Raw genomic sequence first — 23,922 nt, 5'->3', positions numbered from 1 at the left:
TCACGCTTCCCAAAGTCCCCCTGATCTGGCTAATTCAACTCCCCTACCTTGAGAAAAACAAACCTGGAGGCTCAATCCTATTGATCCTGGATCTGTTGCACATTCCCGTCTACACTCCCGCCCCGCTAAGCTTTTTCCCTCCAGAAGTCGAATACAAAGCGGATCCACCCTGCGGACGAGAGCGCGCGGGCAGCTTTTCCGGGCGCGCCTTTCCCGGGAGCGGCGTGGGGACCCGCGCGCTGATTGGCTGCACTCGGCGGCATGCTCCCGCCCCCGCGCCGTTCCTAGCCCAGCGACTGGCCCCGCAGCAGCGCGCTCAGAACCCGCAGCCCTTCGCGCCCCTCCCGGCCGGCTCCCGCGAGCTGCTGTTGCATGGGGCGCCGCCGGCGGCCGAGGGAGCGTGACTGCGCTGCGCAGGGCGCTAGGAGGCATTGTCGCCGTAAGTGGAGCAGAGAGCAGCCAGGAACTGGGCCCCACCTTCGTGCCCCGCAAAGTAAACGGAGTCTGAGGCTAAGCGCCCAAGGGGCTGGGGGAGAGAGAGAAGTGTCCCCAATTCTGCAGCGTGCCCTCCCCTCCCCCAAGTCACCGGGTGGAAGGAGAAGCGGTGCACCAGCTGAGGTTTCTTCGGTGCCCAGGGGCCCGGCGCCGCGACCGCTCTGGCTTGCCGACTGCAGCTAGACCCCGGCTGGCTCGGGGAGCGGGCGCAGCGGTACCGGGGAATAGGGAGCCTGGGGAGGCGAGAGGATCTCCGTTCCCCGCGGGAGGCGCCCCGGTTGGGAGAGGCTCTCGTAAATTTCGTCCCTGAAGCCACATTTTCGGGGTTTGCTTTCTCTCTGGGGGGCTGCATACGCCTGTCCCAGGGCGTGCCTCTGGGCCTCCGCGATCACCAGCGTTCCCCCCTCTGCCTGCTTTATTCTCCCCAGTCCCCGCCTGCCCGGCGAGCGGAGGGCCGGCAACGAGGAGCCATTGGCTGCGGGAACCAGGGGGGTGGGGAAGACGGTGAGGCAGGCCCCCAGCGCGAGGCGTGGGGACCCCGGAGTGGCCACCGCCCTCAATCCTGGGAGGCGCAGCCGGAGGATGCTTAGATGCTCGTAGAGAGCCATGCGCGGGGCTCTGAGAACCCCATGGCTCAAAAACAAGACGCCAGCCCGTCCCGCTCACGCCCCAGCGGGCTTCTTTTCTTTGGGAGGAAAATTGGGTCAACTCTGCCTGGCCTCGAGTGGGCCTTCGGGGCTGCTTGGGTCCGATCCAGAAGACTGCTTCTCACTTCCCCAGCAGCTCCGTCCCTTGCCATGGTCCAGAGAACCCCGCTGGAGCCATTGGTGAGGGGGAGCTTGCACACATGGCTCAAGAGGCTCGAGTTGCCCTTCAGAGCGGCTACCAGGCTCTAAAGTTCCCAAGTGACCACGCCAGTAACTAAATATAGGGGCAGCTGGTGCAGGCGTGGTGTCGCAGCAGCTCTTTTGCACGGATCTCCGGGCTTCAGATAAGGTAGAGTTCTCACTGAAGAGGGTGGGAACCCTAGCAGAGGCTGCAGTCAGTATTTAAGCAAAAACCAACCCTTCCCAAACCTTGTATCCAGGTGAAACCAGATTATAGATGCAGGAGGGCCGAATTACCAGCTCTCACAGAGCAGGGCAACTTCTTTGCTGGCATTTCATCTTTTAGATCCTAACTTACCATCTGTACCGGTTTAATCACATATTAGTAATGCCTTAGTGTGGGAAAACTGGTTGGATTAGGCTGCTCTCCTCAAAAGACTTTCCTAGTTCCTTGCAGAGAAACAGAATAGATTGATAGGATGGCCTCCAGCCTTTCCCCACTAATCTGGGGGCAGACTGGCTGTCTGTCTCCCTCTTTCTCTCATCATTTTGGGTGCCTCTGCTTAGCCCCTGGCTCTGTCTCCTCTTCCCAGCCATAGCATGTGCCTTCATGGCAGAGGGCACACATGCTCCTAAGGCCTGGTGTTGTGGCTTCTGGCTTATTCTGCTTTCTTGTCACTTAGTCTCTCTTACCTGATGGAAAGCTCATTCTGGCTCATCCCCTGTCTATGTACCTATACTCCCTCAGTGTGGGCCTTATAGAACATGTTTGCTGGATTTAGACATTCCTTAGAACAGTGGTGCACACTCTGAGGAAAGAGGAGCTGGGACTTTGTGGAGAGGGATGTCTTCCTGGGACAGCAGCTGTGTGAGTGCGAGTTTGGACCCTATGCTGAAGGGTCTCCAGGATTTGGAGCACTTTCCTTGAAATTTTCTAAGGCTGCCCTCCAATGTCTGGGACCCCAACCCCAGAACAGACCAATGTGGGCTGGCAGTTCTTGTTTCTCTTTAGGACCCTCTCTGATCTGCTCTCACTACTTCTGCCTGTGGGGTTGACCAGATGCCTTAAGGAGCCAAGAACTTGGGCCTATGAAGTTGGGGCCCTGTGGTTGGGGTCTGGTTCCCTGAGGGCTTCCTTGTATACTGATGGCTGTCACTGGCTGGCATGATCTTTCTTTCATGGAACTGCATGACACTGGGCAGCCAGAATGGTGCTGACACACTGATTTTTGTTGACTCAAATTGTTTGCATAGACAGGGCCCCTCGCATCCTCAGGTGGCCCTGCCTAGGGGGCTTTGCACTCATTGAGGAAGTGGGTCTATACCTCTCTCCATCACTTTTATGTGACTCAGGCAATTCTCTGATTTTCTTCAAAACAGTTCAAAACAGAGGAAGAACAACTTTCTTTATGCCTCACTCCCACCCCCTTCTTTCTGGACTCCTGTTACATGCTAGATATATTCTTTTTTTTTTTTTTTTTTGGCTTTTTGCTATTTCTTTGGGCCGCTCCCGCGGCATATGGAGGTTCCCAGGCTAGGGGTCAAATCAGAGCTGTAGCCGCCAGCCTACGCCAGAGCCACAGCAACTCGGGATCTGAGCCGCGTCTGCAACCTACACCACAGCTCACGGCAACGCTGGATCGTTAACCCACTGAGCAAGGGCAGGGACCAAACCTGCAACCTCATGGTTCCTAGTCGGATTCGTTAACCACTGCGCCACGACGGGAACTCCATGATATATTCTTGCTGTTTTTAGGTCAAAGAGGTCCAGTGTTGGGTTGGGGCAGAAAGGACCAGTCAGGGAATTTGGACAACCTTGTAGGAGCCCTTATGGGGACCCACTCCAGATTCTTGTCATCTCAAGTTTGTTCTTCCTTCAGCGCTGGGGCCCTCTTACCCCATCTTGGGCTTTATACCACATGTGGCCCAGCCACCCTCTTTTCCCATAGCCCTGCTGGTGCCAAAGAGTGACAGGCCTTGGTCATGTGGCCTGGGAGAGGGACTGTCAGCTGGACTTTAGAAGGAATTCTCCCTGGGGGGATGGGTAGTTTTGGGTGAAGGGAGGGTGGTTTCCTCACCCATTAGTGGGGGTGGTGATTTTAGGCAGTAGGAACCTCTGGAGTCTAGAACACATCTGTGCTGTACCCAGAGCATCCTCTGGAATGTAAGGGGCCCCTTTTCCTAGTGACTTTCTCTGACACCCATACTTTAGGGCTGTTCCTATTCCTGCTTCGATGTCCAGTCTCTGAGCCACACTGTAGGGTGTCTGAGCTTGTCACCAGGGGTAAGGTCTTTAATCTGGTTGGTTTTCATCAAAGGGCTCTATGGCCTAAGGCACCACTTCTCCCACCTGGTGGCAGCTAGTAGAATTGCAAGCACAATGCCTGATTGAAAGTAGTCAGCCTAGGAGTTCCCCTCGTGGCTTGGTGGTTTAAGTACCTGACTAGTATCCATGAGGATGTGGGTTTGATCCCTGGACTCGCTCAGTGGTTAAGGATCTGGCCACCGTGAGCTGTGGTGTAGGTCGCAGACGTGGCTCAGTCTCATGTTGCTGTGGCATAGGCCCGCAGCTGCAGCTCTGATTCTGCCCTTAGCCTAGGCGCTTCTGTGTGCTGCAGGTGCGGCCCTAAAAAGACAAAAGAAAAAACAACTGAAAAAGAAAGCAGTCAGCCTAGACAATCCCACCAGGGTTAGCACAGACCCTGGGCAGCTTGGAGATTTATCTTCTCTTTCCATTCTGTTATGAGGCTCGGATTGCCTCAGTGATGTTCCTTAGAAAGGTCTTCCTCATCAGAATAGTAAGTCAGAGCTATTTCCTGTATTTCCTTCCTCTCACTTCATTGTTACACCCTATACCTTATGCTCAGTACATGTTTGTGGCTTTTGATGCTGAATGGGAAAAGGAGGGAGATGGTATGTAGGAAGAATTCTAGGCTGGGAATTAGGAGACCTAGATTTTGTCTTTCTGTCCAGCTGATTTACCTCTCTTCTTGTGTCCTCAGTGTTCTCATTTATAAAGGCATCACACTGAATCACCAAGAGTCCAGCAACATTGCTGTGACTCAGGCTTAGGGGGATGGTTTTAAAGGTAGCATGATGAAGGTGTTAGATCTAGTTTGCCATAGTCCTCACTATTCCCTAATGTGCTACCCTGGCCTACCTTATGCACATCGCCTACCTGGCATTGTTAGGAATTTGAACTTATGACCCTTCTCATTTACACCGTGCCTTAGATTTGTTGTAAGAGTCAATTGATGACTTATATTTAGATTTGAAACCCAAATAATGGCCATTGATTATCGTCAATGAGAGGTACTAACTGAGCATCTATTTTCAGTGTATGGTGTAAAGTGCCGGGGGAAGGAAGTTCCCTTGTGGTGTGGTAGGTTAAGGATCTGGCGTTGTCACTGCAGCAGCTTGGGTCGCTGCTGTTGCAGGTTCAACTCCTGGCCTGGGAACTTCCACATGCCGCGGGTGTGCCCCCAAAATAAAATAAAATAGTTAAAAATAAAGTGCAAGGGGGCAGGGGGAAACACAGTATAAATCTGCTCCCTGCCCTCAGCTGCCCTTAGGATAATTGGGGAGACAAGTATGTATATTTTTAAAAGCTTGTAAATAACCCAGGTGGCTTGTGCTAAGGCATTAAGTGCTACTGAAGCTCAAGGAGGAGAGAATACTGAGGGCTGGGGCAATCTAGGAAGACTTCCTGGAGGTGGAGAGATGGAATTTCTACTCATTCCTTAAAGATGTGTTCCTATGACTTGTTTGTTCAGAGTCATATGGGTATGTAGCTGGGATTAGATGCTCCTGTCATGTCTGCACGTGTACTGTTTCATCATTGCAGCTAGCATTTATTAAGTAACTTATGAGTCTTGGGCCCTAGGCTAGAAAGGTGTATATGTTTTTTCAATCCTCATATGAACCCAGTGAGGTAGGTCTTACTAGATCTACTCAGATAAAGAAACTGGGGCTCAGAGTAGTTAGGAATCTTGCCAAAGGCTTCTCAGCTAATAAGTGGCAGGAGTGGGCACCAGGCCTGTCTTCCTCCTCGGCAATTGGCACTCACACACACACACACTGAAGTCATCACTGACTCTCCCTAAGCATCTGGGTGGGCTTGGCTGTGCCAATCTGTCCACTTGAGCACATGGGAACTTTTTTTGGTATCTGTTTACAGCCGTGAATACTACTGTCACCCCCTTTTCTCTGCCCTTTATATTCTTCTGCCTTTGACCCTCTGATATGTTCATTTGAATGCCTTGAGCTATCTGTGATGCTGGGATTGGGATCCAGGAGCAAAAAAGGGCACTGACCTTGGTCTCAAGTTCATTCTCTCCATGGGGCACTGCTGCCAGGGGCTGTAGGTGACTTCTGTAAAGAAGTGAGCACTGGGTATGGAACTGGGCTGGATTATTGCCATTTACTTTGACCTTGGCCAGGCCATTTAGTCCCTCTCTCTGCCTTCCTTCTCTGTAATAAAAAGGAGTTGGTGACATTTCCAGAGTCCTTTAGGTCTTCAGCACCTAATCATTTTGATGGTGTCCTCACCCTTCTTTTTTTTTCTTTCTTTCTTTTTTTTTTTTTCTTTTCTGTTGTCTTTTGTCTTTTTAGGGCCGCACCCACGGCATATGGAGATTCCCAGGCTAGGGGTCGAATTGGAGCTGCGGCTGCCAGCCTACACCACAGCTACAGCAATGCCAGATCTGAGCTGCATCTGCGACCTACACCACAGCTCATGGCAACGCTGGATCCTTAACCCACTGAGCGAGGCCAGAGATCAAACCCACAACCTCATGGTTCCTAGATGAATTTGTTTCCTCTGCACCACCACAGGAACTTCCATCCTCACCCTTTTTTAAGACTTTTCTCCCCAGTGATCCAGTCTCCCTTCTGTCATTTCCCTACCCCCCCCCATACCTTTTCCCTTGGGCTCTTGCTGGTAAACTCAGCATCAGGCTGATAAACAGCTCGTTGGCTAAAACTGTAATCTTCCCTCCATATTTCTGCAAGGGAAGGGAATTCTTAGAGACCATCTCCCTGTGAGACTGTGAGCTCTGACCCAACAGGGCTCCTTCTCATTCACCTTTGTGTCCCCACTTCCGGTGGGAGGATCCTGGCAGAGGTAAGATGAATCAAGAGCTGAAGGACCTGTCCTGTGTACAGGGCTATGGGATGGAGGGCCAGGTGTCTCTCCCTTGCACTTGGCTGCATGCCCCCCCTCCTCTCCTCCCACTGCTCCACCTGTTAAGTGAGTCACAGGCCAGTGCACACCTGCATCCTCACATCCTGCTGGCCACTGGCTCAGGCCCTGGCGAGGTCGCACGTGTTGATCCTCCCAGGAAGCCAGCAGGGCAGGGCTATCCCCCCTTCTGATGGGCAGAGGCTGAGCTGATTGTAGCCCGGGCTCTAGGATACTCAAGAGGAGGTGAGTGGCCTGGGGCCCTCCCTGTGGGCCAGCCTCCCGGGGAAGGTGGATTCAGGAGGTGGGTCCCCAGCTGGTGGGCAGGTGCTTCACAGCCCTGTGTCTTCCCCAGGCACAGGTCCCCTTATAAGCAGCAGACCAGCCCGGTGGCTGGCATCAGGACACCTGCGTCTGCATGCTGAGGAAGATGGGTGAGGCCGTGGCCAGAGTTGCGAGGAAGGTCAATGAGACGGTGGAGAGTGGTTCCGACACCCTGGGTGAGTGAGTGCATGGCTCTTCAAGCTGCAGGTGGTTGGTGGGCTTAGGTTAGAGTTGAGATAGAAAGAGAAGGTTAAGGAGACAGTGTCAGCATGTACCCTTGGCAGGAGGAGCAGTGTTCCATGGATTTTTCCTGCAGTTCTGTTTAGATTGTGTATATGGAATTCCAGCGTAAGACGCATCTCTTACCATGGGTCATGGTCATAGAAGTTTGAAAAACACTGAGGGAAGAGTTCCATCCACTCGGAGCCCATCTCCCTGCCCTCAGTCTGCACATGACTCCAAGTGTGTGAATGTACCCTTGGACCAGAGGACAATAGCTGGCCCTGCCGAGTAGCCCCTTGAACCAGGCCCTGTGCAGGTGCCTCACAAGTGTGGCCTTAGTGAAGCTTCACAACCTCCCCATAATGGATGGTACCCACCAGGCATGACTAGCCACGGTCTTCAAATGAGGAGGATCGAAGGCAAAATGGGCCTTTTTTTCAGATTATCAAGCCAGGAGGTCCCTTTTCACACCACAGTTTTAATTGAATTGTGTCATGTATTGTTGAATTGGTCATAGCATTTTAGTTACGTAGGAACTCCAGCAGCTATGATTTTTTTTTTTCTCTTTTGGCTGCACCTGTGACATATGGGAATTCCCAGGCCTGGGATCAAATCTAAGCTGGAGCTGCAACCTATGCCACAGCTGCCACAATGCCAAACCCATAACCCATTGTGCTGGGCTGGGGATCAAACCAGCATCTCCACAGAGACAAACCAGATCATTAACCCACTGCACCACGGTGGGAACTCCCCAGCCATGATTTTTAATTTTTTCTCATCTTCAAGGGCTGGAGTGGGGCCTAAGTCCCTTCCCTTCCCCCACCACAGACACACCTACTACCTACTCCAGGTGTCAGCCAGCCTCCTGGCTCGGTGTCTTCACATTGCCTTGGGATGGGGAGTTCAGCGCAAATCACAAATTGACAGATCTCTGCAGTGAATAACCTACCCTTACCTTAAAATGTCACCGGGATAGAGACTGCACCTCATTTTCCTCCAGACGCGAGAAGGGGGCCCGGTGGAGGGGCTGCAGAGGAAGGAGAGCAGGATTCTGACCTCGTGGAGGAAGTGCTGTTTGAGGGAGGATTTCAGGGGACAGCAGTGAGGAGGCCGATGGCCCAGGCACAGGGAGGGCTGCACCCGAGTGGGGTTGCTGCAGAGTGGCGGCAGGGACACTGGGGAGGTGAAGAGAGAAAGCGCCAGAGAGCTTGGAGGGCTGTGCGTGTTGAGTCTAGACCTCAAGGTCTGGGGATCAGAGATTGCACTTTCAGTTACCACCGTGGGCCAGGGAGGGGGGTGATTTCTGTGAGCTGAGGAGTGGACGCCCTGCCTGGGGGGAAGTGCTCAGGGTATGTAAGGTAGGGCACCCTGCCACCAGCTCCTCTCCCTGCTCAGGACATGCCCACTGCAAAACCCAAGTCAGGCCTCTGGCCGCCCTGCCTGGCCTGAGATTGGAACCCTGACTGGCTGTCACCAGTGTCTGGGCCCTCTCCCCACCACGGTGTCCTGGGGTGGGGGTGGGACAGATGGTTGTGGATCGCTAGGCTTGTGAGATTTGCCAATTTGGGATTTGAGATTTGCCAGTTTGCCAACTTGGGAGAGGAGTTAATACTTTGGTCTTGGCGGTCTTGGTGAAAGCTGGAGACCTTCACGTGGAGGTGGCTGGGTGGCTCTGTAAAGTCAGGGCTGAGTGAGAGGGGCCCTTTTTACCTCCTCACTCTCCAGCGAAAAAGCAGGATGACAGAACGGGCCACTGTGGGTGCCTGTAGTCCTGACTCTCTGGCAAGTGGAGCTCATCAGGTTTGTGCAGTTTGAGGGGGCTGGGCATTAAGCACGTATTGAGCGCCTGCTGTGAGCAAAGTGCTAGGGGACTCCCAGGGATAAATGCAATGGGGTTCTGGACCTGGGACTGTGCGTGCAATGAGTGACACACAGGCTCCGTGCTGAGCTGTGTCAGAGGGATCACAGGTGGTCATAATTCAGAGGTGGGAGATGTTGCTGGGGGTTGAAGGAATCCGGGAGCCTTTCTGGAGGAGGTGGGAATTGGCATGGGTCTTGAAAGATAGGTGAAGTAACCCAATACGGCTCTCACATAAAATAGCAAACAATCTAAAGCAGCCTAAAAAACTAGCACCGGAACATGGCTTAAATAGCTTTTGTTACAGCTACATAATGCAATTTATGTAGGTATTAACCACGGCATGTAAATTTCATTATGTGCTCAAATGAAGATTAGCGAATTCTCATGTATAATGTGAACTGGAAAAGAACAAGGATCCCAAGCTGTATAGACAGCAAGATGCCAATTATGTTAAGCATGTATATATACATAGATAAAAATTGGAAAGCACTAGGACGAAGATGGATGTTAGAAAATACTGGAGTTCCCGTTGTGGCTTGGTGGGTTAAGAACTCGACATAGTGTCTGTGTGGATGCAGGTTCAATCCCTGGCCTCACTCAGTGGGTTAAGGTGTGGCCTGGGTCGCAGATTTGGCTTGGATCTGGTGTTGCCATGGTTGTGTGTAGGCTGGCAGTTGCAACTCCGATTCGACCCCTAGCCTGGAAACTTCCATATGCCAAGGATGTGGCCTTAAAAAAAAAAAAGAAAAAGAAAAAGAAGAAAGAAAATACTACTCTGAAATTCCCAAATGTTCAATGATGAACATAGTCTTCTTCTTCTTTTTTTTTTTTCTTTTCTTTTGTAGGGCTGCACCCACAGCACATGGAGGTTCCCAGGCTAGGGGTCTAATTGGAGCTACAGTTGCTGGCCTACGCCAGAGCCACAGCAATGCCAGATCTGAGCCACATCTGTGACCTATACCACAGCTCATGGCAACACCGGATCCTTAACCCACTGAGCAAGGCTGGGGATCGAACCCGCAATCTCACGGTTCCTAATTGGATTCGTTTCCACTGTGCCATGCCGGGAACTTCTATTATTCTTAAACAGAGAGAAAAATAGGTTTTAGGGAAAGGACCACCTGCCACTCTAGAGAGTGAAAGTAAAACCCACTTCCCAACAGCACAGTAGAGTAAGAAGCAAGTTCAGGTCTCAGCCCTGCCCCTGGGTGTGGAATGGGCTTTCCTTCTGCTGAGTTCCCCACCTTGTCTCTCTGGGCACAGACTAGGGGTACAGGCCTCATGGGATGGCTGCTCTAAAGCCCCAGACATTTGGCTGCATAGCGGGAACTCCCTGTAGAGACTGGGCTGGGGAGAGCCCCCTTACCGGCCACCCTCACCTCACTCAGGTAGGTTACCATGGTCACCCTCACTTGCGCCCCCTCAGGCATTTGTGGGTTCTCTCTGGAACCAAGATTGCTCCTCCTGCAGCCTGAGCTTTGGTTCCTAGCCCTTGTTGCCTCACTCCAGGCCTCTTGACCCCTAAAAGGTGAGCTCCTTTCTACCTGGTTCCTGGTGTGTCCCTTGGTTTGAGTGGAGGCCACTTTCCTTCAGCCCCTCACTCCTCAGCAGCATCTTCTAAATTTTTCTTTTCCTTTTTTTTTTCGTCTTTTCGTCTTTTTAGGGCCGCACCTGCGGCATATGGAGGTTCCCAGGCTAGGAGTCCAATCCAAGCTGTGGCCTCTGGCCTATGCCACAGCCAGGGCAACGCCGGATCCTTAACCCACTGAGCGAGGCCAGGGATGGAACCCGCAACCTCATGGTTCCTAGTGAGATCCGTTTCCACAGTGCCACGATGGGAACTCCAACTTTCTAAATTTTTCAAATAAGCTTGCAAAGAGTTAGAAACTCAGCACTGAACTCAGACTCCCCTCCCCTGAACCACGCTTCCCTCTCCATCCACCCCTTGTCTCCCAAGTTAGTTCTTCCTCTTTGTAAAGGCCTCATGCCCACCTGGACTTCCCTGGGTCCTTGTACCCCTGCGTGGCCTCTGTCTGACCTTGCTGGCTTCACGTGACAGCACATGCAGCCAGTGGACCTGTAGGCTAGGCCACTCTGCACCTCATTCCTCTCCAAGGGGGAGGCTTCCAGATTTGGGAGGATGGCTTTACAAACTGACAGTTACTGCAGAAGAGCAGGATTTGGAACGGCTTAGGAGAGGGAGGGAAGGGAGGGCTTGCCTGGCTGGGATCGAGGCACTGGCAAAATGGGAAGAGGGAAAGACCATGGTGAGCCAGGGGGCGGGGGAGAGGAGCTATCATTTCTGGGCCCTGCTCTGTCTCAGACTTCAATGCTGGGGGCAGATGTTTGATGTCTCTTTTCATCCTTTCTATACTCTTTCTCACTTCAAGAAGATTCTGAGTCATTAGGAGTTCCCGTTGTAGCGCAGTGGTTAACAAATCTGACTAGGAAACATGAGGTTGCAGGTTCGATCCCTGGCCTCGCTCAGTGGGTTGAGGATCCTGGCATTGCCATGGGCTGTGGTATAGGTCGCAGATGTGGCTCGGATCCTGTGTTGCTGTGGCTCTGGCGTAGACCAGCGGCTACAGCTCTGATTGGACCCCTAGCCTGGGAACTTCCATACGCCGTGGGAGTGGCCCTAAAAAAAACAAAAAAAAACAAAAAACAAAAAAAAAGAAAAGAAAATTCTGAGTCATTAGCTCTTGGCGTGTTGCTCTCCCCCCTCCCTCGAGTCTATTTTGCCTGGAATTTGTTTTGGTCCCTCCATTCTGTGCCTTCATTGCTCCCGTGTGTTTTCTTTCTCTTTTATTTCTATGCAACCTTCTGAGAAATTTCCTCAGATCTGCCTTCCATTTCACCATTTGCTTCTTCATGTGTGTTCAATCTACTCTTGAACCCGTCCACTGAGTTTAATTTTTAAGGCTGTATTTCTTTTTCCTTTTTCTTTTTGTCCTTTTAGGGCCACACCCATGGCATATGGAGGTTCTCAGGCTAGGGGTCTAATTGGAGCTGTAGCTGCCAGCCTACACCACAGCCACAGCAACACGGCATCCGAGCTGCGTCTGCGATCTACACCACAGCTCACGGCAACACCGGATCCTTAACCCACTGAGCGGGGCCAGGGATCGAACCCACAACCTCATGGTTCCTAGTCGGATTTTTTTTTTTTTTAGTTTACAACTACATGTTTATTAAATTAAATTAGGTTACAATGCAATATGGCCACTACCATTAAGCACTGATGGAAACTGAAATAACTCATTGTGGTTTCTATATATTTTGCTTTTTTCTTCTAAGAAATCTATTTTTAGTTGAATAATATCCACAAGATTGCAGAAATTCCTTTGATTAAGGGTGGTTTGTTTTCTGCTGATCTATATTTGATGCTTACTTTTTGGAACTTATTTATTTTTCTTTTATTTTCCCACTGTACAGCAAGGGGATCAAGTTATCCTTACATGTATACATTACAATTACGTTTTTTTCCCCACCTAGTCAGATTTGTTAACCACTGAGCCACAACGGGAACTCCAAAGCTGTATTTCTTTAAAAAATCTTATTTAATATAGTGAAACTTTTCTTTAGATCCAATAAATCTTTTTTTTTTTTTTTTTTTTTTTTGGTCGTTTTAGGGCCGTAGTGGTAGCACGTGGAAGTTCCCAGGCTAGGGGTCAAATTGGAGCTGCAGCTGCCAGCTAAATCCAATAAATCTTTTACCTCCTACTAAAAAATCTGACTTAAGGGAATACTAATTTATTCTTTTTTTTAAGGCCACACCCTTGGCATATGGAAGTTCCTGGGCCAGGGATTGAATCCGAGCTATAGCTGCAGCACTGCCAGATCCTTTACCAACTGTGCTGGGCTGAGGATTGATCCCATGCCTCCACAGTGACCTGAGAGGAAAACTTGGAGTCCTAAGCAACCAACAAAGGCTGCCTGTCCTTTCATACAGTTTTTTTTTTTTTTTTTTTTTTTTTTTTTGCTTTTTGCTTTTTAAGGCCACACCCACAGCATATGGAGGTTCCCAGGCTAGGGATCGAATTGGAGCTACACCCACCAGCCTACGCCACAGCCACAGCAACTCGGGATCTGAGCCACATCTTTGACCTACATCACATGTCACAGCAATGCTGGATCCTTAACCCACTGAATGAGGCCAGGGATCAAACCTGCGTCCTCATGGGTTCTAGTCAGATTCATTAACTGCTGAGCCATGACGGGAACTCCTTCCTTTCACACAGATTTGAAACCACCGTCAGCTACCTTGTCTGCTGAAAGTAGGGAAAAAAATCAGAGGCTAATATGTGCCTGGTCATTTAAGATGCCTCCCATGCTAAAGTGAAGGTACAGGCCGCCCTAGTGAGCTGTTTCTGCTTATATGAAGACTCTGGACCCCACTCTAGAGCTTTCAGAGTGGAATCGTAGTGGGTGGACATAGTGACCTGTGCGTTAACATGACCCCTGTATGATTCTTCCTGCCTTGAGTTTTTTGGGAACCACTGGCTTACTATTTATAGTCTGAAACTTTCTTCTCCTGATGGGTTCTGGCTCTGGGGACTGGGCAGGGGGTTGTTGTCTGGGCAGAACTCTGGACATCTGTGTGTGTGTGTGTGTGTGTGTGTGTGTGTGTGTGTGTGTGTGAGAGAGAGAGAGAGAGAGAGAGAGAAAGTAAATACGAACATGAACTTGATCGATCCCCAGGGCACTGAGTGGTGTGTGTGTGTGTGTGTGTGTGCGCGCATGTGCATCTGTGTGTGAGAGAGAGAGAATAAATATGAACATGGTCTTGATCCATCCCCAGGGAAGTGAGTGGCTAGGCTGGGAGGTGTGAGATAACCAAGTGGGGAGACCCAGGCTAGTGGGAGAAGGGCTGTGTTCCCCTCTTTCCCCTTCCCCTCCTGCCCCCGGCCCCCAGGCTCGCCCACACTTTGGCCACCTTTCTCCCATACTCACCAGCAGATGGAGCCCTGTCACTGGCCAACCTGGTGACAGGCGCCTGAGCCCGGTGCCTAGACCAGGATCTTGGTTGGATGTGAGCACCCAGGTCCTGACAAGGGCTTCCACACCCAGGCCAGCCCACATCCTGTGTCTGCATTCCCAGGTGACGTCACGGGAACGGGATTTTGCAGCCCCTTTCTCGAGCAAGGGTGCTGAGGTGTCAGGACCTCAAGTGGTGTCGGAGGCCCTGCCTAACACCTTCCCTCTAGACACGTCCACTGCCCCTTTGTCATCAGGCACACATTGAGCACGTACTCTGTGCACCTTCCCTGGAGGAGCCAATGCCCAAGGAGTGCCCAGTCAGGAGGGGGAGGCAGACACACACATATTCTCACACACATGTCCCAAGGGGCAGGGGGCAGCCAGGGACAGGCCTGGCCACTGTCTTTCTTGGCCCTAGGCGGGGCCTTTGGCCCATAGTTCCTGGCCCAGAGCCCAGGAGCCAGTGCTATAGTGAGGGAGTTTGCACGGACGAGGTGACCTTCCAGCTGAACCTTAAAGAACAGAGCAGGTTTTGGGGTGTAGGTGTGGGATCTGAGCAGACAGAAGGGAACAGCAAGGCTGCAACTGGGGGCAGGGAGGAGGGGGTGGCAAAGGCAGCTGAAGCCGGAGGGGAGGTAAGGGTTGGCTCGGATCCCAGAGGGCCTCGAGTGTCACCTGAGGTAGTTTCTGCAGTGATGTTCTGTCTTACCCTGGGGGTTCAGTCCTAAAGGTAGCGTGAAAAGTGAAGGTTGCCGAGAGTCAGGATGAGCCATGAAGAATTACAATGAGCTCACACTTGTTTCCTGCCCATGGCTCATTCAGCCCTCAAATGATCCTGTGATTTAATGGTGACGCAGCCTTGGGAGGTAGCTAGCTACTGTTAGTGTCCCCATTTCACAGAAGAGAAAACCAAGGGCACAGAAAGGCTAAGCAATGTCCCCAAGGTAGGGGAGGATTTGCACATAGGTGCCCTGACTACCGAGTCCAGGTTCTCACCCCCATGTGAGCTAGCAGCCCCCGGACACACCGTGTTGATGGTTGGGGACCATGTGAGTGTGCTGGCCTGTGGAGTGCACAGGTTGTAGGAACAGGTACCTTCAAATACCCAGGTCACAGTCAGCATCTGAGTTCAGTAGGTTCAACGAGCTGCCTCTGCTCTTCCTGATCTGGGCAGCAGTGGGGGCCGCAGCTGGCTCTGAGCAGGGAGTGATGTGATCGGGCCAGGTTTCAGAGGAGCACCCCTGGGTTTAGGATGGAGATGAGACCATGGAAAGGGTACCAGGAAAGGGCCCCTCCCTGTGCCAGGCCTGTGCTGGTGTGGCTTTGTCCTAAGTGAGGTCGGTGGGAGGAAGATGCAAGGAAGTCAGAGTGTGGACGGGGCTGGGCAGCCACTTGGTTGTGGGGGTGAACAATTTGAAACCTGGTCTTTTTTTTTTTTTTTTTTACTTTTCTAGGGCCGTTCCTGCAGCATATGGAGGTTCCCAGGCTAGAGGTCTAATTGGAGCTGTAGCCGCTGAACTACGCCAGAGCCACAGCAATGCGGGATCCAAGCTTCATCTGCGACGTATACCCCAGCTCATGGCAATGCTGGATCCTTAACCCAAGGCCAGGGATCGAACCTGCAACTTCATGGTCCCTAGTTGGATTCGTTAACCACTGAGCCCTAATGGGAACCCTGAAACCTGGTCTTGATGTAACAGAAAAAGGGAAGCCTGGGACGTTTATGTGAATAAGGGGATTCTGATGAGTCGGGGTCCCCAAGGGACACCCCTGAAGAAGCACGCAGTGGGAAGTGTGAGCGGAACCAGGTAGAAATGAAATTTCTACAAAAGTGCCTCTGTCCCAGAGGGCCCGAATTCTGGGGTCCCTGACAGCCCCAGTGTATCCTTCACCCTCCCACCAGCACAGTCCAGCAGGTACCCCAAGAAGCAGGTGGTTAAATAGCTCCTGCCAGGCTTCCTGGCTGCCCTGGGTCTCTGGCAGTTGAAGAAACATTTTTGAAGATGAAGAGAAATAGTCTTTGAAACCACATGGATAATTAGGCAGCTTTGAAAAATGAATGTTGGTAGGAAAATGAAAATGTTCTGCCTCTGAGTGATAATCAAATAGGTAACTTTGTGGCATCAAAAGCTTGCACTGCTTAAGTACGAGTGTGTTAGCCTGGGGGAGGTGATTTAGCAAGGCTGAGGAGTTTATTAAAATCAAACACAGCCAGAAATGCAAACGTGGCTCTGGCTGACAAGTATGTGATACATGGGCCTGGCAAACCAGCCACCCTGGGATGGAGCCCCGACAAGCCCCCTGCTGCAGGTGTGGTGACACAGGCTAAAATGAGTGATCCCTGCCTTTCCTTTAGACGTTAGGAAATTCTTATTTAATCTGAGACAGATGCCACAAAATGTCGCCAGCATCAAAAGACGAGGTTGAATTAAGAGCTGCTTAACCATCTGCCCTGCCTTTGTTGACTGTGTTTTGCTAAGACGTGTGTTTTCATCCTGCTCCCATTTATCCCTGGGATTCCTGACTCTGTCAAGTTCATTTTGGCAAATGCACATTTGCTGTGCTGTGTCTGTCTGTGTAACACTCTGCAGAGGATGGGAAGCTGAGAGGAAGAGGAGGGAGCTGATTCCTGAGCTCTGATAGGTGTCTCATTGGGCCGGGCATTTGCTGGTGTTTCTGCCAGATGGTACTTTGCCCAGATCTTTGCATGCCCCCCTCCTGTTTATTCACATCTCAGCTATAAATGCTACTTCCTCCAAGAAGCCCTCCCAGACTATTCTAGCGCAGGTTGCTGTTGATGCCGTTACCTGCCTTTGTGTTTACTTCTCTTCTTCCCATGCTAGAGTGCAGGCTCCTCAAGGCCAGGCCAGGGATTCTGTATCCTTGGACAGTGTCCTGGATACTCAGGAGGTCATATGAATGATGGCATCTGATTATCTCAGTGGTTCTGGATGGATGGTGTTTTCATGTCACTCATAGAAAGGAAGAGTGAGGGGAGTTCCTACTGTGGCGCAGTGGAAACGAATCTGACTAGGAACCTTGAGGTTGCAGGTTTGATCCCTGGCCTCACTCAGTGGGTTAAGGATCCAGTGATGCTTCGAGCTGTGGTGTAGGTCGTAGGCATGGCTTGGATCCTGTGTTGCTGTGGCTGTGGGGTAGGCCGGCAACTGTAGCTCTGATTTGGCCCCAGCCTGGGAACTTCCATATGCCATAAAAAAAAAGAATAAATAAATAAATAGATAAAAGAACAAAAACAAAAACATACAAAAAAAAAAAAAAGAAGGGGAGAGTGAGGCTTGGCGAGCTGCAGTGGTCTGCCTGGACTCTTAAGCCAGCGAATCTTGTGCTGGAATTTGAACTCGAGTCTGTTGGCCTCCTGGGCCTTCTGGAACATGCCACCTGTCTCAGTGGGACCTAACCCTTGCCTTCAAGGAGCTCTCTGCCCAGCCAGGAAGAGTGAAACAAACACATTAGTCATTCTCACGTGTGCCACATAGGCTAGGCGCCCTGACACCCAATGGGAGCTTCAGGACGGGAGCAGTTGCATCATTGAGGACAAAGGCTTCTGGAGAGGTGGCATTTAAACAAGACCTTGTAACATGGTATTGTCAGGTGAGAAGGATTTTGAGGATAAGGGAGGACATGCTACTTAATGGGAACAGGACTAGCAAAGATACAGAGGTGGGAAAATAAAGGGCATTTGCAGGGATCAGTGAGTAGTCTGGCTCGGCCAGAGCATGGGAGCAGGATGTCTGAAAAGGGAGGTTGGCCCCAGATCCCTTGGCTAGACTGCTGGGCTGCAGCAGGTGGGTTCATCCAGTGTGCCATGGGGAGTCCTGCAGGTTCTTGAATGGGGGGAGGTGTTCAGGTGATGGGAAGGGGAGGGTGGAGGCCAGGGAGAGGGAGCCCTCAGTGGAGAAGCAGCCATGGTCAGTGTCAAGGTGGAGATCAGGATTGTGAAGCTGGTTCCTTTCAGGTAACAGTAAAACCATATTAGAATAGTTACATTTTTGTTCAGGTTCTTGCCATGAGCTCAAACCCTAGACAGATATTAGCTCATTCTTTGCTTCGTTCCCCTAGAGGGCATTTGAAGCTTCATTTTATAAAGGGGAACCAAAGCCAAAGCTTGCCAGCAGTGAGGGGTATAGTTAAGTTCAGAAGTGTTGGCCCAGCTCTGTGCTAGGCTTAAGGGAGAGTCAGCAGAACATATGCCCTTCCAGTCAAGTTCACTGCCCCTGGATCCTGGAGGCAAGTATCTGCAGATATCTACATGTTCAGACAAGGTGGTCCAGCACAAGCACTAAGGCAGGTGTCCTGGGGTTGGAGGCGAGGTGGTTGGGGCACCCTCCCTGGAGGAGGTGGGGCTGGGCTGGCAGGAGGATCTGTGGGGGCAGAGGGGGGAGGGAAGGGCCTTCTAGGCTGTGGGCATGGTGTGAGCGAAATCTGGGCGATGAGAGAGGTAGAGGAGTGACAGGTGGACGTGGAGGGGTGTGCAGCTGGCGGCCCAGCCCCAGTGTTGGGCTGGGTCAGATGCTGAACCCAAGGTGGTACTTGGAGGCCTTTGCTTCTGCTTCCTTGGTCCGTGCATTTGTGCACCTGGGACCTCAGGAAGCCTAATTACTGCTCTGAGAAAGCATTCCTTACAGGGCAGGATTCTTTATTCTTTCAAGACTGAGCAACTGAGGAGAAAAGGTGTGGTAAAAATCCAATCAGTTGGAGTTTCTGTCATGGCTTTCAGTGGTAACAAACCTGACTAGTATCCATAAGGATGCAAGTTTGATCCCTGGCCTCGCTCAGTGGGTTAAGGATCCGGTGTTGCCGTGAGCTGTGGTGTAGGTCACAGACGTGGCTTGGATCCCGTGTTGCTGTGGCTGTGGTACAGGCCAGTAGCTGCAGCTCTGATTCGACCCCTAGCCTGGGAACTTCTATATGCCAAGGGTGCAGCCCTAAAAAGACACACACACACACAAAATCCTATCAGTCAATGACTGCAGCTCTGTTGTGCCCAGGGCTTTGTTGGGGAAGGGCAGTCTCCCCAGCTGTCAGTGTGGCCTCTGGCCTTCCATCCTGTGCAGAAGCGGGCTCCAGGCTAACTGAGTCGTCAGTCATCTCATCACCCATGGAGATGCACCCCCCCCCCCCATGTTGGCTCCTGCCCTGTGGCCAGTGGCCTTGGCTATAGCACAGTACCATCAGGCCTCCTCTGCCCAGCAAGTCAGGCCAGGGAAACGTGCTCCAGGATATACATTGTCGCCTCCTGTGGAATGGGCATTGTGCTTGACCCTGGGGCGTTGGGGAGGATGGGAGGTGAAAGGGCACTGTTCCTGCTGCAAGGAACAGGTGTTTGCCTCCCTTTGGCCATGTGCATGTGACGTTCACAGTTTTTGCCATGTCAGAGAGTACTCCCAGTCATGGGTGGAGTATCATGATCAACTCTGAAGTCAGGCTGCCCTGATTCGAAGTCTGGCTCGACCACTCGTAAGCCGTGTGAACTTGGGCAAGTTACTTCATCTCTCTGATCAAGTTGAGTCTGATCTGAGTCACAATTTTCTCATCTCTAAAAAGGTCCTTTCTCTCTGCTGTACTCTAGAAAATTGACAGCACGCTGTAAACCAGCTATAATGGAAAAAATAAAAATCATTAAAAAAATAAAATAAAATAAAAAGGTCCTTACTTTCTAGAGTTGTGAGGGTGAAAATTATGGAATGCCCCTAAATGTTTAGAATGGTGGCCAGCATGCTCAGTGCCATATAATAAAATCATCCACTGTGATTATTGCTACTTAACATTTTCCTTTAAATAAATTTAGCTTAAATACAATTTCTTTCTTTTTTCTTTTTTTTTTTATGGCCGCACCCACAGCATATGGAAGTTCCCAGGCTAGGGGTCGAATCAGAGCTGCAGCTGCCAGCCACAGCCACAGCCGCAGCAACTCGGGATCTGAGCCACAGCTTGTGGCAATGTCAGATCCTTTAACTTTCTGAGTGATGCCAGGGGTCAAACCAATATTCTCACGGACGCTGTGTTGGGTTCTTAACCTGCTGAGCCACATTGGGAACTCCTGGATACAATTTAAAAAGAACTTTATATCATTACCGTAAATGGAAAAGCAACATAATTTTCATTAATAATTGATAGCCATAAAAATAAATATGAAAACAGAACACCATTATAAAGTCTTAGGTATCCATGTTGGGCTTGAATCTGCTCCCCCATTAAAGAGGGGCAAACCAAAGAATTGAAGGGTCATGACCAACTGTGGACTGAGAATCTGAAATGGGACTTTCTCACGTGGCTGACTGTCATTTGTATAGAGATCACCAAGTCCTCAGTGTGGTCCAAGGACCTGTAGCACCAGCATCAACCGGAAAGCTTGTTAAAAATGCAGATTCCTAGGCCCCACCCCAAACCTGCTGAATCAGAACCTGCATCCTAATAAGATCTCCAGGTGACTCGTGGGCACATTACAGTTTGAGAAGTCTGGCCTGTCATTGCTAGATTTGCACATTCCACCCTTGGAGAAAGATGGGCTGAGTTCATTCTCTATTTTATGCATGAGGAGAGTAAGGTCCAAGAGTGACCTGCCCAGAGTCACTTGGTGAGTTAAGGGCAGCAGTAGATCAGAATCCGATTCTCCAGACTCACTACAGGATAGCATCCTTGAGAGGAAGCCAAGCTCCACGTCATCTTTACTTCCTGTGTGACTTTTGAACACATTCTTAACCTCTCTGGGCCTTAGTTTTCTTTTCCGCAAATAATGCCATTCCTCGGAGGTTGTCAGGATTAAACGAGATGATCCTCAGTCAACAGCAGTGTTGGCTGCTGCTGTCCTTCTAGAAGACCTCAGGGCCTGCCTAGGCCTCTCTAAGGTCTGGCTCAGGATGTGGCCTCCACCCAGACCGGCTGGGATTGCCTCAGAGCTGTTGGTGGACATGCTGTCAGTATCATTGTGGTTGCTGTTTCTATTCCCTGTGTTGTATGTGTTACCAATGAGTCATCAATTGAATTTAATAATTTAATATCTCAAATCAGTGACTGTGCCTCACTTGGTTGTATGCTGCATAGGATTAACTTGGATTTTAATCAAATACAGGTTTTTTAAAGGTGGTTGCCTGGATTGTCACGAAGAAGCAGGGAGTGGCTTAGCATGTCCCAGATTCTACAATCCCGCTCTCTCTCTCTCTCTCTCTCTCTCTCTCTCTCTCCCTCCCCCTCTCCCTCCCTCCCTCTCTTTCTCCCTCCCTCTCTCTCTCTCTCTCTCTCTCTCTCTCTCTCTCTCACACACACACACACACACACGGTTGTCTCTTTCTTGCGAGGTTATTGGAATAAGGGACTTCCAGGGATCCTCTCCCTCCTTCTGGGAGCAGCAGAGCTGAAGCACATTCTCGTAATGAATTCTCATGTCAAAACAATGTCTTTGTATCCTCATCACAGCATCTCCTGTTTACTGCCATCCTCGTTTCTGCCTCTTGTGGACATTTTATTTCATGCTTAGAACAACTCTGTTAGGTGGTTGGATCATTTTTGCCCTCATTTTTTTTTTTTCAAGTTAAGGGATAATTCACAAACCACAGAATTCACTATTTTAAAGTGTAACATTCTCTGATTTTAGTATATTCACAAGGTTGTATAAGGAATACCATGATCGATTTTAGAATATTTTCATCGCCTACAAATAAACCCTGTAAGCAGTCATTCCTGATTTCTCCCATCTCCCCCAGCCCCTGGCAACCATGGATCTCCTTTTGTATCTCTGGATTTGCTTTCTCTAGACATTTTGTGTAAAGGGAACCATCTAGTATGTGGCCTCTTGTGACTGACTTCTTTCACTTAGCATTTTTTTTTTTTTCTTTTGGCCTCACCCGAGGCCTGTGGAAGTTCCTGGGCCAGGGATCAAGTCTGCTTCACAGCTGTAACCAGAGCCCCAGCAGCAACAATGCCAGATCCTTAACCCACTGTGTCACAAGGAAACTCCCATCACTTAGCATAATGTTTTTGAAGTTCATCTATGTTGTAACAGTGCTTTGTTCCTTTTTATGGCCAAGTCATGCTCCAACTCCAGTGTTTTGCTTTTCCATTCCTTAGTTGATGCACATTTGAGCTCTTTCTGCTTTCTGGCTGTTGTAAACAGTGCCGCTGTGAACATGCTTGTAGAGGTGTTGCATGAAATCTTGTTCTCATTTTGTTGAAGGGGAAACTGAGGCTGGGGTTAAGTAACTTGCCTGAGACCCCACAGCAAGAGAGACCCGGCCCAAGAAAAGCCTTCATTTGGAGCTGGAGGAATCGAGAGCTCTGGCCCACGCAGTAGGCACCTCTTCCCTTTAAGGTCTCTGGCCGTTCTTGTGTGGTTAGAGCATCTCCTGACTGTTGAGTGTCAGGAGATGGCCAGGGGCCAGAAGCTCAGCTTTGCTTTGAAGGCAGACACTCTGCAGTCCCATCATTTAGTGGAGAGGCTGGGGCTTCTGCAGCAGGTCAGGGAGAAAGACCTCTGAGAGTCCAGATGCTCATGTGTGCAGTTTCGTCAGCTGCCCCCTGCAGTAGCCCCTCTGAGCATGGCATCCACGGGATTTTACCCTGTTTCCCACATCCCTATCAGGACTAATCTCACCTAAGCCAGCCTTCTTAACACATTCTCCATGCATAGCTGAATGTTAGGGATGTGACTTTATTTTTGTTTTATTTTAATTAACTTATTTTCTTTGTCTTTTCTAGGGCTGCACCCGCAGCATATGGAAGTTCCCAGGCTAAGGGTCTAATCAGAGCTGTAGCCGCCGGCCTACACCAGAGTCACAGCAACGTGGGGTCCGAGCCTCTTCTGCAACCTACACCACAGCTCACAGCAATGCCGGATCCTTAACCCACTGAGTGAGGCCAGGGATCGAACATGCTAGTCGTGTTTGCTAACCACTGAGCCACCACAGGAACTCCATGACTTTCTTTAAATTGAGGATATCTGTAAGAAGTAATAAGTGCTTACTGTAAAGATGTTATAGGATACAGAGATCTATAAAGTAGGTGGTGAAAAAATCAACACCCCTGGAGTTCCTGTTGTCGCTCAGTGGCTTAAGAATACGACATAGTGTCCATGAGGATGTGGGTTTGGTCCCTGGCCTCGCTCAGTGGGTTAAGGACCCAGCCTTGCTGCAAGCTGTGGCATTAGTTGCGGACGAGGCTCAGATCCGGCGTTTCAGTGGCTGTGTGTAGGCCGGCAGCTATAGCTCCAATTCGACCCTTAGCCTGGGAATTTCCATATGCCGCTGGTGCAGCCCCATAAAGGAAAACAAAAGAAAAAAGAATCAGCGCCCCCCCCACTCGCCGCCAGGGCCACGGCCATGTTCAAATTCAGTGGTCTCCCCATGTTCTTAGAAGATGCTATGCACATTTCGCCTTTCCTGAGTGCCTTTCTGCCCTTCTCTCTCTAACTCCTCCCTGCCAGGGCCCTGTATAACTGCTGCTGTGGTAGAACTTTCCGGACTTCTCTCATGCTTGGTGAACTCCCCCTCCAGTGACCTTTCCTTTCCAGGCAGCATGACAGAGATGGGAAAAGGCCAGAAAGGTCTTCTCTAGAGATTGGGAATTAAACACCAGCAAAATCCCTAAAGTTCTAGGGCAGGGGATTTGCCAGGAGGCAGTGGGACCAGGGCCTTTTTTGGCCTTAAACTTTCCAGACCTAGTTTGCTGTGTAAACACTGTGTACAAATAGCAATTAGAATCCAGGGAGGAGTTCCCGTTGTGGCTCAGTGGTTAACGAATCCAACTAGTATCCATGAGGATGCAGGTTTGATCCCTGACCTTGCTCAGTGGGTTAGGGATCCGGCGTTGCCGTGACTCTGGCGTAGGCCGGCAGCCGTAGCTTCAATTCGACCCCTAGCCTGGGAACTTCCACATGCCGCAGGTCTGGGCCTACAAAGACAAAAGGCAATAAAATAAAACAGCAACACCACCACCACCAACAAAAATCCAGCCTAATTGTGTGCAGTGGTGCATTGACGCCAGTCCTTTAAGATTGTTGTTTTGCTTGCTCTCTGCAC

At 50.5% G+C, this 23,922-nt stretch overlaps 1 protein-coding gene across 5 annotated transcripts in view; it reads left to right on the top strand.

The window, feature by feature from the left end:
- The first annotated feature begins 367 nt into the window (after positions 1-367).
- Positions 368-23,922, top strand: part of LRRC20 (leucine rich repeat containing 20) — an 81,570-nt gene continuing 58,015 nt past the window's right edge. For 4 of the 5 annotated variants that reach the window (XR_014828066.1, XR_014828064.1, XR_014828065.1 and 1 more), the window contains exons 1-2: positions 368-439; positions 6,857-7,001. Coding sequence is in view for 2 of the 5 variants with exons in the window: in XM_001925274.6 (XP_001925309.2) it covers positions 6,920-7,001 (82 nt within the window). In the remaining 3 variants the exon portion in view is untranslated. Of the gene's footprint in view, positions 1,492-6,856; positions 7,002-23,922 lie in introns of all 5 variants that reach the window. The other variant, XM_005657404.4, reaches the window with a different exon arrangement.

Source organism: Sus scrofa, chromosome 14 (assembly GCF_054392235.1).
Source record: "Sus scrofa isolate SSC_HxYL_T2T_F1_AM1 chromosome 14, Sscrofa_HxYL_maternal_Yorkshire_Landrace_v2.0, whole genome shotgun sequence".
In the NCBI taxonomy this organism is placed as follows: domain Eukaryota; kingdom Metazoa; phylum Chordata; class Mammalia; order Artiodactyla; family Suidae; genus Sus; species Sus scrofa.
The sequence above is the reverse complement of the archived record's forward strand: the minus strand, read 5'-3'. Positions and strand labels throughout refer to the sequence as shown.